Raw genomic sequence first — 17,458 nt, forward strand, 5'->3', positions numbered from 1 at the left:
AAGAGCAATAAGTACACATAATTAACTAACATAGTAGTCAATGGGCTAATCAACTTCTCAAGCGTACGAAGCGAGGCGTCACGATGCTAATCTCGTAAAACGCTCGGGAGGTACGATAACGAATTTGATCACGTTAAAATCCCGGAACTCGATAACCGCGTTATTCCAACGCGCGGTTCTTGCGGTCCCCGCCTTGCGAGCCGCGAAAATATTATGTTACACCTCCGAGGAATCGAGAGGGGAAAAGTTTCGCGAGCGGTGGCGGCGGCGGCGAGCAAAATAAGATCCGGAAGAAAGTGCAGAGGCTGGTCGTGGCGTTCAAACGAGTTGCCAAGAAGTTTCACCAAAGAATGGAAACTCTCGTAGCCCATCGTCGAGCAGCGGGAGCTACCCTCCCCCCCGTTTCCCAATCCTCCTCTTCTCTCGACTTCATCCCTTCGCATCTCTCTCTCGGTCACACTCCCTCGCAACAATCCGCAACGCCTCCCCTTTTCCCTCCCCCTCCTCTCTCTGTGGGCCCTCAATCGGACTGAAGTGCCACGAAATAAAACTTGTTTTCGACAGGCTGGGAATTTCATTTGCCTCCGCTGTGCGTGTTCCCGCAAACGCACCAAGGACACGTCCGAATCGCGATTCAATCAGATCGATCGGCCGTGTCTGATAGCGAATACGAATGGAATGTGTCGGAGAACATCGCCTCCATCTCCCCCCGACTGTCCTTTTCGGAAATTATTTTTATCAGATTACAAATGTAAGCGTGTAACGTGGGGGAGACAACCACGGGAGATTTTGCTACCGAAGGGTCGCGCGAAAGAGTGGCATTATCGCGTATTGAATCGTGAACAAGTCAACGGTATCATCTGCAGAATCGCATCATCTCGGGCGTGATCGGATTTTGAGAAGTTTCTTCTTGACAAATTCACGCAAAGTGAGCACTCTGATTATCTCGAATTTTATATTATATACATATACTTTTAAATTGCTCGTGATAGTAATAGATACATGATTAAGCAAAAAAAGTGATACAGAATTATAAGAAGGAATATAATTGATTTTAAATAAAAAATATTATATGTTATACAATATAGAACTATAAAAATACAATAGATTCCGTTCCCTTCCCACTCCGTGTAATATATTCCGCGTTATATAATTTCGCGTTATGTGATACTTATAGATTAAATAAAATTCAATATCTTGTTTATTATAAAAATTTTTTACAAAATTTAAAATTTAAAGTGATTTATCGTGCTTTATGAAACTTGTCGTAATTGTTTGCCATGTTATAAATTACTGTATATTGATTAAAAAAAATTAAAATATTTGTCGTCTTATCTTAAAAATACCTAAACTTTTAAAACAATATATCTATTATATAACTATTACTTTTTATTTCTCTCAATAATATCCCAAATGAAATAACTTGATCAATTTTAATAAGAGTTTTAAATAATGTAAATGAAAACGTTTAAGAAATCATCGAAAATCTGTTCGATTCTTTAATCTCTCTTATTCTTAAAAAAAATTATACACATTTTACGCGAATATATCGAGAGCATTACTAAAATAAATTTTATTTCTTTCTATGATTAACGAACATGTTAATAAAATATATATGTATATAATTATTAAACCATATTAATATTATAGAACAATGTAAAAGTAGAGCAGACTCAATTAAAGAATATTATTGCGTTTAAAAACATAGTGCCTGTGACAAGACGACGATTATTTAAAACAGGTAATTCTCACAATATATCCATTTGAAATGAGAATCATGACGGCAGGAAATAAGAATCATAATTGTTGTATTGCGTTATTTACGAACAATTATTATTTGTATAAATATATTTATATGATTTAAATGTAATTTATCTATTATTTTGTATTTAAGAACAGTTTTCATATAGGTACGACATATATATATATATATATATATATATATATATCACATGATTGACTGTAATTAAAGTATAATAAAAAGCCGCGATACATCTAGTGCGTCCAATCCCTCTTTCATAATTAATTGGAAATTTAAGTAACAAAATATGTTGCATAAATTTATTTTTTAATTTATTAAATAATAGTTCATGATGATACACATTTAATTTTCACACGATATAACGCTTGTTTATTATCGAGCATATCGCGTTACTGTTTATTACATACGTATAAGTAGCCTTGATTCGCGCGCTGAGACTCGAGAAAAGGGGATAGCGAGATGAAATATGCTCGATGTATCATTGCATTATCTTTCAGAATGCGGTCGTGAGAAGTATCGAGAGGCAACAAATGTGATGAAAGAAAGATGCGCTATAATTAGCAAAGATGTTCAATATAAAAATCATTTCACTCTGATCTTTTTGGGATTCTTATATCATGTACATATTTACGCAAAAACTAAATATGCTCGAAACAATTGTCGTTTTTATATTCCGTTCTTTATATAAATATGTTTAATGTAGTATATACAAATATGTATGTATATGTATAGGTATATATATTCATTGACGAAAGAATTTAAGCATATGCGAGCTATGTGAACCTAGCACCTGACTTTTTAAAAATTAATTTTTCAAAACGGAAAATGATGATTGTCCAAGAGGTAAATTTGTTAATTTTAAAGATATCGCAAATCCGCTTGCGCAGACTTCTTTAGAGTCGTTTGTAGTTGTTTGTAGTAATTTTCCTTTCGTTTGTAGTTATAAACAATAGTTTATAACTTTTGAACCGCTCAACTACAAACGAAAGGAAAATCACCACAAACAACTACAAACGATTCTAAAGAAGACTGCGCAAGCGGATTTGCGATATCTCAATGTCGGGTGCGAGTCATTTAAAACATTTTTTTTATTTATTAATTGATAAAACTACAAACGAAATTATTGTTACTATTGTTACTACAAACAACTACAAACGAAATGCTATCATTTTCCGTTTTAAAAAATTAATTTTTAAAAAGTCGGGTACTAGGTTCACATAGCTGCATATGCGATTAATTAAGTACCCGTAATTAATTGTGTTTTCGCGAGTGTTATGTGAGTGCTATAAAGGGATAGCAAAAGGCGAACAGAAGAGATGAGATAGAGCAACCACGTACAATGAGCAATTTCTAATTAATTTAATTTATTTATTTGTTATTTTTGTGAAATTGCTTTGCGTTAGTGATCCATTTTCTATTTATTTTATTTTTTATACTCAATTTTATTCCTATTTCATTTTTTATTTATAATCAATTATAACAGTTTAATCACATCAACAGTCTAATTCGAACACCTATTGTTACATTCTGCTAAAATTAGTTTTAGTTCAAGCATGAAACATGGTTTTGTGTAAATATTTGCTTCGTCAAATCGTAGTAGGTTTTTCGAAATATTGTTATTATTATTATATATTGGAACATCTAGAATTATGCCAGCATTTATCCATGCATTTTGCGCACTGCAATATTTTTTTACGTTAACGCGACAGAAATAACGAATAGAGAAAGCCAGAATGATAACGCACCCGATACAAACTACTAAATATCTCAGTCGTTATGCGTCAAATTAACTGTCTACGTCAAATTCTGTAGCACGATATACTAATGGCACAGTAACGTCAAATGAATTATTCAGAGGTCCTACTAATATCGCGATACCAAACTAGTAAACCGACTGGCTCATGGTCTCTTGAGAATTGGCGATTTTGTATTAGCTCACCTCTCTAACGCAACGTTGTTTGCCAATGGTGCAAATATTTCATGGCAAGCTCGCTAGGAAGAAGCTAATTCGCGTCGATCAAGCGCAACATGAATGGCGCCGACGAATCATTAATTGTTATAGTAGTGAATTTTGCAGTTGATGATTAGCCACGCTCCATTGACTCCTTTTTTTTGCAACTAAGAATAACGTTCAATCGCGAAAATAATCCTTAATAATTAAAAAAGAATAAATAAATATTGAAAACTGAAAATAATCTGAAGCGAAGCACGCGATAAAAATGGGAAATACGCGAGGGGTGGAGACAGTGTGGAGAACAGTTAACTGCAATTACTTTCATTTGCTATTAGAAGTTAGGTGGTCACCCACCTCTTGGAGTGTCTGTTGTGCAAGGCTCCTAGACTAATTAAACTAACTTGACTTTCACGGTGATCGCGGTGAACCAGAACGGATGGACGAAGGTACGAGGTTGATTGATGAAAATAAAAATCAATTGGCTTGAGAAGCTCTCTCGTGGTAGAGAGCGAAATTAAGCGGATTTCGAATGCAATTAGTCTGGAACTAATTTCGAGTATCTCGACCATTCCAAAGCTAAACAGTCAATAATATTTTTCATATTTTTCTATCATCTAACATTTAAAATATTAAAGGTCCGGTTATTTCATGAGAATGTCATGTCTGATAGCTTCGCGCAAATTACACTTTGCGAATAATGTTGAATATTATTCCTAGAGATGAAAGAAACATTGCGTCTATTTATTGCATCTATTTTTTTTCTTTCTTATTTATTTTTTATGAAAAAGAGAGATATTTTATAATCTCTTCATTTATTGGAACTTTCAAATTTTTTTTCTTTGTTTAAATCTTTAATAATATAGGCCTATCTGAAGAATCTATTCTTTAGATCTTAAATTTATTTTTTTTTTCTTGAATTTTTTATTTATATCTTGTTTCAAAATGTAGTTTCAAAAATTTTTATCTTATAAATAATTCGCAATATTAACGTTTACTATTTTTATGAATATTTGCATGAAATATATAATATTTTCGTTGTACCTATATGAATGTTTATTTAAATTTATCCAAAAATATATGTGACAAAAATAATTAATATATCAAAATATGTGAAACTATCTCGGAAACTATCTATTTAACATTATACATCTAACATAAGTAAAAAAAACATTAATAACAACGGTGAACACAGTTGTAAAGAATTACAGTAAACGTTAACATATTACAAATTTGTCAGGCGAATACTGAAGTACAATGAAGTGGGAGTATGTTTTTGAGATACTCTAATATGTCTGAAATAACTGGAAATTGCAAAGAGATCTCATTAGTGCTGTATGCTAGAATATTGCATTCACGAAAGAGGAATTAGCTTGATTGCCATGAAATTCATCGAGGCACGTCATTCACAGCGAAAATGGTAAATCCGCTATCAAATTGGAATCGCGCGCCAAAGCGTTAAAAGCTTAAGACGTATAACGCATTGTTGACTGCAGCCGCAAAGCTCGTTTAAACGATTCGCTAATTAGACGCGAGAAATAACGCGAGTGCTAGGATTATTGAGCTGCCAACGTTCCAGCTTCGAAGAAAATACCGATCGTCATGATCAAAATACATATAAAGCATTTGCGTGAAAATGCAGCGCAAATACAGCAACGAATTAATTTACTCACACAATAGAGGAATAAATAATATAAACATTTTTTTATATTATATTAGAATACATGTATAAAGCGCGGTTGAGATAGTACATAACTACTGCTGACTTTTTTCTCAAAAAATTAGCCTTAGTTAATTATTATATAAAATATAATGAAAAATTTTAATTATTAAAAATTATTAAAAATATATTATAATTAATATATATAATATATAATAAAATATATACTAATTATTAAAAATATATTTAAAAATTTTTATTTAAATTGAATATCACAAATATACGTCATTAGCAATATATTTATGTAATCCTAAAACGGAGACAAACTGGAAATATTTCGAATGTTAAAAAATATGCGTTTTAAAAGCAATTAAGATCGATATCTGTTAGTGTACTTAATGGAAATTGATCCTTTTTTTTAATTGGTTCGATATTATTTGTTTTATATTTTAATTCTCGGCGGTCTTGTCGGCGATTATCCGTAAGAGATTCGCAAAGCTAAAACCGGAGAGATAAATGCACGTATTCGTCCGCCGCATGGTTGGATAACAACGGCGAGAACGCAACGGTAATTAGTGGTGCACAATTCAGCGCACGGATGCTCCACACAAAACGACCCGTAATTTTATTCGGGTTGAAGTGATTAACGCTCGGTGACGCGTGGAATCGGCATCATTTTGCGAGCCAACTGTGTATAATGCCGAAATCGATAAACGTGCATTTAATCTATTGAAATGGTAACTTTATAACGTGTATTTCGGTCTTTGAACTATTAATAATAGTGCATATATACGTATATAATAGCTAAATTCGTGAATTATCGCGATAGAAATCGATCAAGTCTTGACATTATTATTTTGCTTTATTACTAAATGGCATTTTTTTAAAATTAAAAAGAAAAATAACAAACGAACAAAACGCATTGCTCTCTGTCTTTAATATTCTATATTTATCTATAGAAATAAAAAATGTATTGATCTTTGGAATCACACATAATAAAGAAAATATATAAATATATGTAATATATAATATACTAAACAAAAAATATATAATATTTAATATAAAATATACTATAAATATATTAATATAACATATATGTATATTAAATGGTTGAAAAATGTAGTTATATGTGTTGAAATTGTTGTGAGAAAAATGTGATTCCAGAAATGTGATTAATGAAGATGGCAATATATTCTCTATATAATAATAATTAAAATATGTCATTAAAGTGTACATAAAAAAGATATTTTCTCATAGAAAGGACGAAGCATTTAAATGTTTGTTGTTATTGACGTGTTCGAATTGTCAAAATTTGAAGTCAAAGATTTCAATTAAAATTACGTTTCTCTTGTTGGACGTACCTTGTCACAAACCAAGCTTTTTCTGCCTTTTGATGACGCGAATTATATATTCCTTCCCGCAATCCGGATATATACGCAACTCGAGAAAAATTTGGAAATTATGAAATTTTCGCACCGAAACAGTCTATCAAAAAATATATATATATAAAGACCAAAACATACAAAAAAAAAACATAAAATATAAAATATCACTTGAATCGATTTTGTCACATGGCTTGACCCATTAATGTCGAACGATATTTACTGTTCGGTGTCCCATGGTAACGGATAGTTTATCGATCACGAATCGTCGCGAAACTGGCGCTTCTCGAATAAACGAAAATCGAAACTGTATTTGTGTTAATACTTGATTATTAAATGATAAATTGATATATGGTCTGTAATCTGACTAGATGTTTATTTTGAAGCGGTAAATGTGATTGAAACTGTATTGTTTTCTTTATGTACTTGCAAATTTTAACATAGATTAAGCGCAAAACATGTAACAAAAAATTATGAGGCTATGCTACGTTTTAGAGACAAGAACAAGATCTATTTTATATTCTCTCTTTAACTTTTATAACTTCGATATCAGAGAGAAAAATTTTTGAGAGAAGCTTCGAGAGAGAAAAACTTAAGAAAACAAAATTCTTGAGTTTTTTAGATAGTAGAAAAAGATTTGATTCAATTATCAACTTTTTCAACTTTTTTTCATAATTTTTAATCCTTTCAACTTCCCAAACTTTCAATCGAAGCGTTCAATTTTTACAAGTCTCACTTTTCACAACTTTATTTCTCATAATTGTTCTATTTCTCAAGTCTCTTTGTTTTCACGCTTTATACTTTCATCATTTTTTTTAATATTAAATTTTATATTAAAAAATTTGCATGAAATATTTGTTTGCATATAGCTAAAATTTTTTTGTGCAACTAAATTTATTATTCGTGTTTATTAGAGCATGGAAACGACAAAGAACGCATAGAAACGAATAAGGCACGTGAAGTATTTTGGAGTTCATAAAACAACAGCTTTAATGAATCCCTTTCTAAAAAAGGCATGTTAAATCGATTCTCGCAAGTAATGTTGCTTCTCTTCCGCGATGCTAATTGGCTGTCTCGATTCGCGTTGTGCGTTCAGAAACAGTCAATAAGCATCGCAGAAAAGATGTAACAATATTGCGAGAATGGACTTAACATATGCATTTTTAAGAAAGGAATGTTATAATATTTTCTTAACTCGATCGCGAAATAAACAATTTCTCACTCACCGGTCCGTGCAATAGCGGAATTGTAGTACACAGCACACATTGATCTGAAAACAAAATATTCAAATTATGTAGGTATATACGTACATGTGTGTCTGAGGGGTATGTGTGTGTACAGGTATTTTGAAAGACTAGAAACTGTCGAATATCTCAATGTACGTGTTTAGAAAAAAATGTTTTTAGATTTTTGCATACCTCGCAGTTGCCTCGCTGTTGCCCGATGCCTCCCTGGGCCTCCTCCTCCTCTCTTAGTTCATGGTAGCACTCACGACACTCGCGAAAACACGAATAATTACGATCGCCCGATACTTTACACGGCACTCCCGACACGCGATATTTAACACGGCACTCCCGAAACGACGCGTGAATCGCACAGTGTATCGCAATGCTACCTGTAACAAATAAAATACATACATATTAGAATAATCTTATTATTTCGCATTATAACATACACAATATAAATATGTAAACTAGAATTAACGATAAATATATCCACGGATCGCAACACATTCGCGCGCGCGAAAACAGATTAAGTTGGGTTATGTTGGCAAGAGATTTTGCATCGAATTTTTCGCGAAATATGCGTTTCGAACAATTACGCCTACATATTAAAGTTGAAATTATGATATGCGATTGATAAATATTACAATACAAAGGTTAGAAATCGTTTCTAACGATTATGCTTACTAATTAATCACAGCGGGACGCAGCTCGAACTGCCTGATACTCGCGGCGTTTCGGTAATGGCCGAGGCTACAAACATCGGCAACTTCACTCTAATAACGCGCGCGCGATACTATATACATGACTTAATATTGGGAGATTCGTATATATATAATAAGGAGATTCGTTCGAAAATATATAGCTTTAGAAAGAAAAAATATTAATCGAGAATAAGGTATTATAATATATTATTTTACAACATATTACTATTTTATAAAACTTTTACCATATTATTATTTTAAAATTTAATTAGCAAATTATAACATACACATACACAATATAAATATAAATATGTAAGCTAGAATATTTAATTAGCAAATTTTCGCTTCATTAATATTTTTTGATAGAAATCAGCTGATTAAAGCGTTAATTTGCTAATTAATTTTTAAAATAATGTTTTAAATAAAATATGTTATAATACTTTAAACTCGATTAATATTTTTGACAGTATCAGCTGATTTCTGTCAAAAAATATTAATCGAAAATAAGATATGATAACACATATTATTTACAACATATTACTATTTTAATTTTTGTAACATATTTTTATTTTAAAATTTAATTAGTAAATTAACGCTTTAATCAATTGATTTCTGTAAAAAAATATTAAATCGAGTTTAAATAAACTTTATATTATTTTTGTTTAAATATTATTTTAATATAAAAGCGCGCGCTTGTGTTGTTCTAGTAAAAAGATAAAAAAGATCCATATTATATTCTCAAACAGTAGTGTAATTCGACTAACAAGGAAACCTCGCGAAAATTCGATTTTGATGAAACTTCACACACATATAAGTGGGATAAATAGGTGAATTTAGAAATTTTTAATTACGTCCAAAAATGATTCTAAAGGAAATCCAAATAAAAATTTTTTTTAATTTTTGATAAAAATATTTTTTTTTTAATATTATTAAAAATATTATTGTAATTATATATATATATATATAATTAGAGGTGTTTTTACCATGAAACTTTTGTATAAAACATTTTTTAATATCTCAAATACTTTTCGAGATATATCGAGAAAAACAAAAAGCCGCTCTACATAAGAAAAATGGTTTCATCCCTCAAAATCGTTTTCGGGCCGCAACTAGAATTTCTAAATTCATCGACTTATCCCCCTACATGTGTGTAAAGTTTTATCAAAATCAAAATTTTCGGGTTTGCGAATTTCCCTTGTTAGTGAAATAAGATAGTAACAAGAACACGTTCGCACATATTTATAAGATGCGCTTCTTTAAGGTGTCCCTTGGCATGAAAATCTCTCATTAAGACCGAGTTTATCATATGCGTACATAATGTAACATCGATAGCAGCGATATTGAAAGGGAGCGAAGAATTCGAGGAGAATGTTGTTAAAATCGATTTAACTATCGCTTCACATCGAAATCTTTCGAGATATTACTACACTTTTCGAACGAATATCTTCGTACGTTAAACAAATTGTCCGGAAAAACGATTCGACGTACCGATCGTGCAAATTATAATGTAATTTACTGTAATAACGCGCGATGTTATGAAAATTGGAATCAATAGCCCGCAGATTTTTTTTAAGACAAATATTTTAAATTGCAAAATTGCTGAATAAAATATCTTATTTTCAAATCATATGTGTGTGATAATTGTTTCTTTTATATATAATCAATATAAAAGTACAAAATTTTTTTACGTAAAAGGACTTTTATTTTTCGCCTTTTGCAACAATGAAATAAGTATCATAAATAATATTTTAATATTGAATAATAATGCATTTTGGTACACATTATTAATCTGATTTATATTTGACTCCTGATATCTAAAAGATATCAAAAAATATTAAGCAAATTTTTGTACACTATTTTGCTAGAAAACGCACAGCACTTTAGCCTACACAGATAGAATATTCTCTTAGAATTTACCCTGAAAATCATGGTAATCGTGGGACAATATGGTATGGAAAGAATTTTATGAGAATTTCTCTAATTAATATTTATCACAATAAAAATAATAATATCTATTACAATAAAATATAAAATATGTTTATTAATTTTACTATGCAGTTTAGTAAAAGTAATCAAACATGTTTTATATTTTATTGTGATAGATATTATTTTTATTGTGATAAATCAGACAAATTCTCATAAAATTCTTTCCATACCATATTGTCCCACGATTGCCATGATTTTCAGGATAAATTCTAAGAGAAAATATTCTCTCAGTGTACTAATAAAATCGAGAAAAAAATAAGTTTAGAAAAAGAAGAAAAGATATCGCTTATATATAGAGGATTTGTTTCAATCATAAAAAAATATATAAAAATACTGTCATAGATATCAAAACAAGCTTTGTTTTTCCATAGTCATTCCAGGATTTCGCCCATGGCGCATTTTACGCGTATTTTCAATTCGCTCATAAAAATCATACAGCTTACGCATACAACAAAGCGCGTAACGATCAGCTGCAACAATGATATGCGCTGATGTAACTCGCGCACAATACGTGACAAGCAAGTGAACCGCGCGGCCAGAGCAATTCGATCCAATTAAGACCATCGTGTATGTACATACACTGTCTATATTCGACCGTTTCTTTCTTCTTCTCCCGCCCCCGTTCCCATCCCCCTTAGTATGCAAATCCATCAATAACTCCTGGAGCTACGATTAGATGAGGCTGAAACGGTCAGTTTACGTTGAAATCACTGGCATGTGCAACGTGCAGCTCCTTTAACTTTCGAAAACGTGTTGCACCAGAACCAGTTCTCTCCTCCACTCTCTCTCTCTCTCTCTCTCTCTCTCTCTCTCTCTCTCTCTCTATCTCTCTGTCTCTGTCTCTCTCTCTCTCTGGCAAGTTACTGGAATCTCGCCCGCAGCGAGCGTTTTACTAAGCATAAGCGTTTGCATAACTCAAGATTGACTTTAAGTTCACTAACCACCCGCACCATCGCATAAGCGAAGTTCGAAGCGCGACGACGTGCGTCTTGCAAGGCGGGCGCATATTAAGCCGCAACTAAGCACAAACCCTTCCGTTCTCCGGGGAAGGAGAACGAGGAGGGACAGGAGGGGAAAGGGGAAGAAAAGGAAGAAGGAGAATAATGCCGCGACGAGAACGAACCCTGAGGCTGTGTCCGAATGTCCGCGCATTGTGTTACCGCAGGTGTATACCTCCACACGAAACTATCTTGCGAGAATTATTAATAAATACGCAAACGATGCCGAATGCGAGATGAGAGAGAGAAAGAAAGAGAGAGAGAGAGAGAGAGAGCGGTTCTCGCCAGAGGTAGTTAACCCCTTTGCGATTCTCTTTAATAGATTTTCATTCGTAAGCCGTAACGTGTGCAATATACTGACCATCGATATATCGGTGAGAATACTGTGCGCGATTTTGGAATCTTTAGCACGAATTAATTAACATTTGAATTCAATCCCAATTATTAAGCGACAAGATGTGTTAATTTTATTGTATTAACGAGTAATTATTATTGTCTCCAATTAGAAAATGCTATTTTAACTTATCTGTCAATGCATAATTTTTTTCACCTTTCTTTTCAATGTATTCGGATACCAGCCGCATATTTTTGATGCATTGTATTTCGATATAATTTTTTTATAGCAGCTGGTGAGCATTATTCTTTCCCGTTATATTTTAAAAGATTTAAGAATATAAGGTTCTTTTTATTTTTTGGGAAGCGAAGAAAGGGGCCGATATATTTTTAACATTTAAAGTTGTTTTGGATAATTCGTTCATTGACAGAAGGATTAAAGTATGTTATCTGCAATATGTGTGATTTTTTTAAAATAAGGAATTAACAAGGGATATAAAGCTAAATCAAATTATTTTGTTTTATACGGTATGTTTAAAGCAAAATTCAATAACTATGAGTTGAAAATTTTCTACGAAAAGTTATATTATACGCCAGGGTTTTCATATTTAATGCGACATCATACAATATAGTTTCGTATTCGATATTCTCCTAAAATAACATAACGATCGAAAAATAACATTTTGCGATGGCGGTTCTTCGTTATATAATTATCGCACGATCGATGAATAATTCGTATTCTGCAAGTAACTGATGTATATGAAAGTATTATCTAGATTATACATATATACGTTTATATGTATATATGCCTGATATTTCTCTCCGCTTCACAAAAATCGAGTATATTTTTATTAGCCGGGAAAAATCACAGCGTTTCCCGCACTCGCGCGTTTATGTGCGCGAATAAAAGTTTCGAGCGGCGGAGCCGTGAATTCGACGATCCGGAGCACATTGTGGACCGCGAGGACATTTGCGCAAGATTACCCGAAGATCTATACCCCGGGGGTTGGAAATTTAAAAACTTGCCAACTTCATTTTGCCGACAAACTTTGCCAACGAATATTCCGCCTGAAAGCGGCTTTATACCCACCGCTACCCTTTCGCGCGCGGCACCTTTTACTTTACTTGGACCTCTATCTACGCCGCCGACTTGAATTCACATGTGGATATATGTATATATAGACATATGTGTGTAGCGGGCCAGATCTAATCTGGAAGTTACGTCGTAAATGCGCCACGTGACTACCCAGAATGTTGAACTAACGGATTTTGCCCAAATGTACCGACATACGCGCATATGTTGCAAGCTAATAGAGCTTGCACTACTATTACTATTACCTAAGAATTATAGTCACGCTCAAGAAATTATACAGAACCTGTATATCACGGAATTCTAGCGACAAACAAGCTTATTTTTTTTTACAAATGACAACAACATATCTAATTTTTAATATTTTCGTCAATCGACGAAAACCTCTCTAATCTTGTTGCCATGAGATCTTTCATGTTGTGTGTAAATCAAAATTATTCTATCTATATAGTTATAAGATTAATATACTGTGCATTTCAATTAATTAATATTTTGTTTAAAAAACATACACATACATACAATGTGTATGTCATAATTTATATTATTCATCGTAAAGAAGAGATGGTGTTTAAAAACGATTTCTATATTTCAATATATATATATATATATATTAATCTAATATACATATACATATATATATCTCAATCTTTATAATTCTAAAAATATCCTTACCTTGTCTATATAAAATTATTGTGAATATAATTTTAGCGATTTATGATTACACTATTATAATATGTAAACCACTTAAATTAAATTATCTATCTGATAATAAGAAAAATATAGACAATTTACTTTGTCGAATTTTACGTGTCGCAAAGTGTTTAATTAAAATTTGTTTCTAACTATGTATATTATATTCTACTAGATATATTTCTTTCAAATATATCAACATCTTTTATTAAAATTAAAATATTAAAATTAATATTACCTTTCAACTGTGTACTGAATTTATTTCTACACACAGAGAATTTTCTCATAGAATTTATCCTGCAATGAAAATCATGGTAATAGTGGGATAATATGGTATGGAAAGAATTTTATGAGAATTTCTTTGATTAATATTTATCACAATAAAAATAATATCTATTACAATAAAATATAAAACATGTTTAAGTAATTTTACTAAACTGCATAGTAAAATTAATCATCATGTTTTATATTTTATTGTAATAGATTTTATTGTGATAAATATTAATCAAAGAAATTCTCATAAAATTCTTTCCATACCATATTATCCCACAATTACCATGATTTTCAGAGTAAATTTTAAGAGAAAATTCTCTCAGTGTAGTCCATGCAATAATTGTTTAAAACATTTTATTAAAATAATATGCGAATAATAGGAAAGTAGAAAACAAAATGTAAAATCCTTCTATAAAAGAAGAAAGTAACTATATGAACCTAGCACCCGACTTTCTAAAAATTAATTTTTTTAAACAGTAAATGATAGCATTTCGTTTGTAGTTTGTAGTAACAATAATTTCGTTTGTAGTTTTATCAATTAATAAAAAAAAAAAATTATTTAAATGACTCGCACCCGACATTGAGATATCACAAATCCGCTTGCGCAGTCTTCTTTAGAATCGTTTGTAGTTGTTTGTAATAATTTTCCTTTCGTTTGTAGTTGAGCGGTTCAAAAATTATAAACAAATTGTTTATAACTTTTGAACCGCTCAACTACAAACGAAAGGAAAATCACTACAAACAACTACAAACGATTCTAAAGAAGACTGCGCAAGCGGATTTGCGATATCCTTAAAATTAACAAATTTACCTCTTGGACGAATAAACAATTGTTTATAACTTTTGAATCACTCAACTACAAACAAAAGGAAAATCACTACAAACAATTCTAAAGAAGACTGCGCAAACGGATTTGAAAAATCTTAATAATTGACAAAGTTAGCTCTTGGACGAATAAACAATTGTTTATAACTTTTGAACCGCTCAACTACAAACGAAAGGAAAATCACTACAAACAACTACAAACGATTCTAAAGAAGACTGCGCAAGCGGATTTGCGATGTCTCAATGTCGGATGCGAGTCATTTAAAAAATTTTTTGCTTTATTAATTGATACAATTACAAACGAAATTATTGTTACTACAAACAACTACAAACGAAATGCTATCATTTTCCGTTTTAAAAAATTAATTTTTAAAAAGTCGGTGCTAGGTTCACATAGCTACAGCGTCGTTTATAATTATAGACTGTTGAATCTCGATTCATACTACTTCAAAAAGTCTGACTAATTTTCAACTGTACTACTAAACATAAAAATAGATTTCAATTTCTTCAAATCTGTTATTTTGCTCTTTAATAAATTCTTAGACTAATATATTACACATAATTAATAGTTTCATAAAAAAATTAGCTCTGTTTAATCTTGATTTATACTACTTGAAATAGACAAACTAATTTTGAATTATACTACTAAAAACGAAAAATTTAAATATTTCTTAAAATCTTTTCTTTTTTTCTGTGTAATAAATTCATAAATTAGTATGTCACATAGTATCGTTTATAATTATATACTGTTAAATCTCGATTCATATTACTTCAAAAAGTCTGACTAATTTTTAACTGTACTACTGAAAGTAAAGTTAGATTTTAATTTCTTAAAATCTGTTATTTTGCTCTCTAGTAAATTCTTTGACTAATATATTACACATAATTAATAATTTTATTTATAAATTAGCATTGTTTAATCTTGATTTACACTACTTGAAATAGGCCGACTAATTATGAATTATATCACTATGAATAAAAAATTTTATTATTTCTTAAAATCTTTTATTTTTTTCCGTGTAATAAATTCATAAATTAGTATGTTACATAAAATATCGTTTATAGTTATATACTGTTGAATCTCGATTCATACTACTTCAAAAAGTCTGACTAATTTTAAACTGTACTACTGAACATAAAGTTAGATTTTAATTTCTTAAAATCTGTTATTTTGCTTTCTAATACATTCTTAGACTAATATATTACACATAATTAATAGTTCCATTTAAAAACAAAATAACATATTTTAAGAAATTAAAATCTAACTTTATGAACAGTAGTCCAATTTAAAATTAGTCAGACTTTTTTAAATAGTATGAATCGAGATTCAACAGTATATAATCATAAACGATACTATGTGACATACTGATTTATGAATGTATTACACAGAAAAAAAAGTTATAAGAAATAATCAAATTTTTCGTTCCTAGTGATATAATTCAAAATTAGTCGGCCTATTTCAAGTAGTGTAAATCAAGATTAAACAGTGCTAATTTTTAAATGGAACTATTAATTATGTGTAATATATTAATCTAAGAATCTATTAAAGAGCAAAATAACAGATTTTAATAAATAAAAATACAACTTTATGTTCAGTAGTACAGTTTAAAATTAATCAGACTTTTTAAAATAGTATGAATCGAGATTCAACAGTATATAATTTTAAACGAAACTTTATGTAACATACTAATTTATGAATTTATTACACAGAAAAAAAGAAAAGATTTTAAGAAATACTTAAATTTTTCGTTTTTAGTAGTATAATTCAAAATTAGTTGGTCTATTTCAAGTAGTATAAATCAAGATTAAACAGTGCTAATTTTTTTATGAAACTATTAATTATGTGTAATATATTAGTCTAAGAATTTATTAAAGAGCAAAATAACAGATTTTAACAAATTAAAATCTATTTTAATGTTTAGTAGTACAGTTTAAAATTAATCAGACTTTTTGAAGTAGTATGAATCGAGATTCAATAGTCTATAATTATAAACGACACTTTAGCTATGTGAACCTAGCACCCGACTTTTAAAAAATTAATTTTTTTGAAAGGAAAATGATAGCATTTCGTTTGTAGTTGTTTGTAGTAACAATAATTTCGTTTGTAGTTTTATCAATTAATAAATAAAAAAAATTTTTTAAATGACTCGAATCCGACATTGAGATATCGCAAATCCGTTTGCGCAGTCTTCTTTAGAATCGTTTGTAGTTGTTTGTAGTAATTTTCCTTTCGTTTGTAGTCGAGCGGTTTAAAAGTTATAAACAATTGTTTATTCGTTCAAGAGGTAAATTTGTTAATTTTAAAGATATCGCAAATCCGTTTGCGCAGTCTTCTTTAAAATCGTTTGTAATGATTTTCCTTTCGTTTGTAGTTGAGCGGTTCAAAAGTTATAAACAATTGTTTATAACTTTTGAACCGCTCAACTACAAACGAAAGGAAAATCACTACAAACAACTACAATCGATTCTAAAGAAGACTGCGCAAGCGGATTTGCGATAACTTTAAAATTAACAAATTTACCTCTTGGACGAATAAACAATTGTTTATAATTTTTGAACCGCTCAACTACAAACGAAAGGA

The 17,458-nt window shown here is 30.5% G+C and overlaps 1 protein-coding gene across 1 annotated transcript in view; it reads right to left on the minus strand.

The window, feature by feature from the left end:
• LOC145936301 (uncharacterized) overlaps positions 1–17,458 on the minus strand; it is a 137,377-nt gene that overhangs the window by 57,167 nt on the left and 62,752 nt on the right. Inside the window, exons 3-4 of the mRNA XM_083038388.1 lie at positions 8,174–8,370; positions 7,982–8,025 (exon numbers count right to left, since the gene is read on the minus strand). Of these exons, the coding sequence (XP_082894514.1) occupies positions 7,982–8,025; positions 8,174–8,370 (241 nt within the window). The remainder of the gene's footprint in view (positions 1–7,981; positions 8,026–8,173; positions 8,371–17,458) is intronic.

This window comes from Prenolepis imparis, unplaced genomic scaffold, assembly GCF_030444845.1.
Source record: "Prenolepis imparis isolate NDT839.2.m4 unplaced genomic scaffold, iyPreImpa1.0 SCAF_5, whole genome shotgun sequence".
Classification (NCBI taxonomy): domain Eukaryota; kingdom Metazoa; phylum Arthropoda; class Insecta; order Hymenoptera; family Formicidae; genus Prenolepis; species Prenolepis imparis.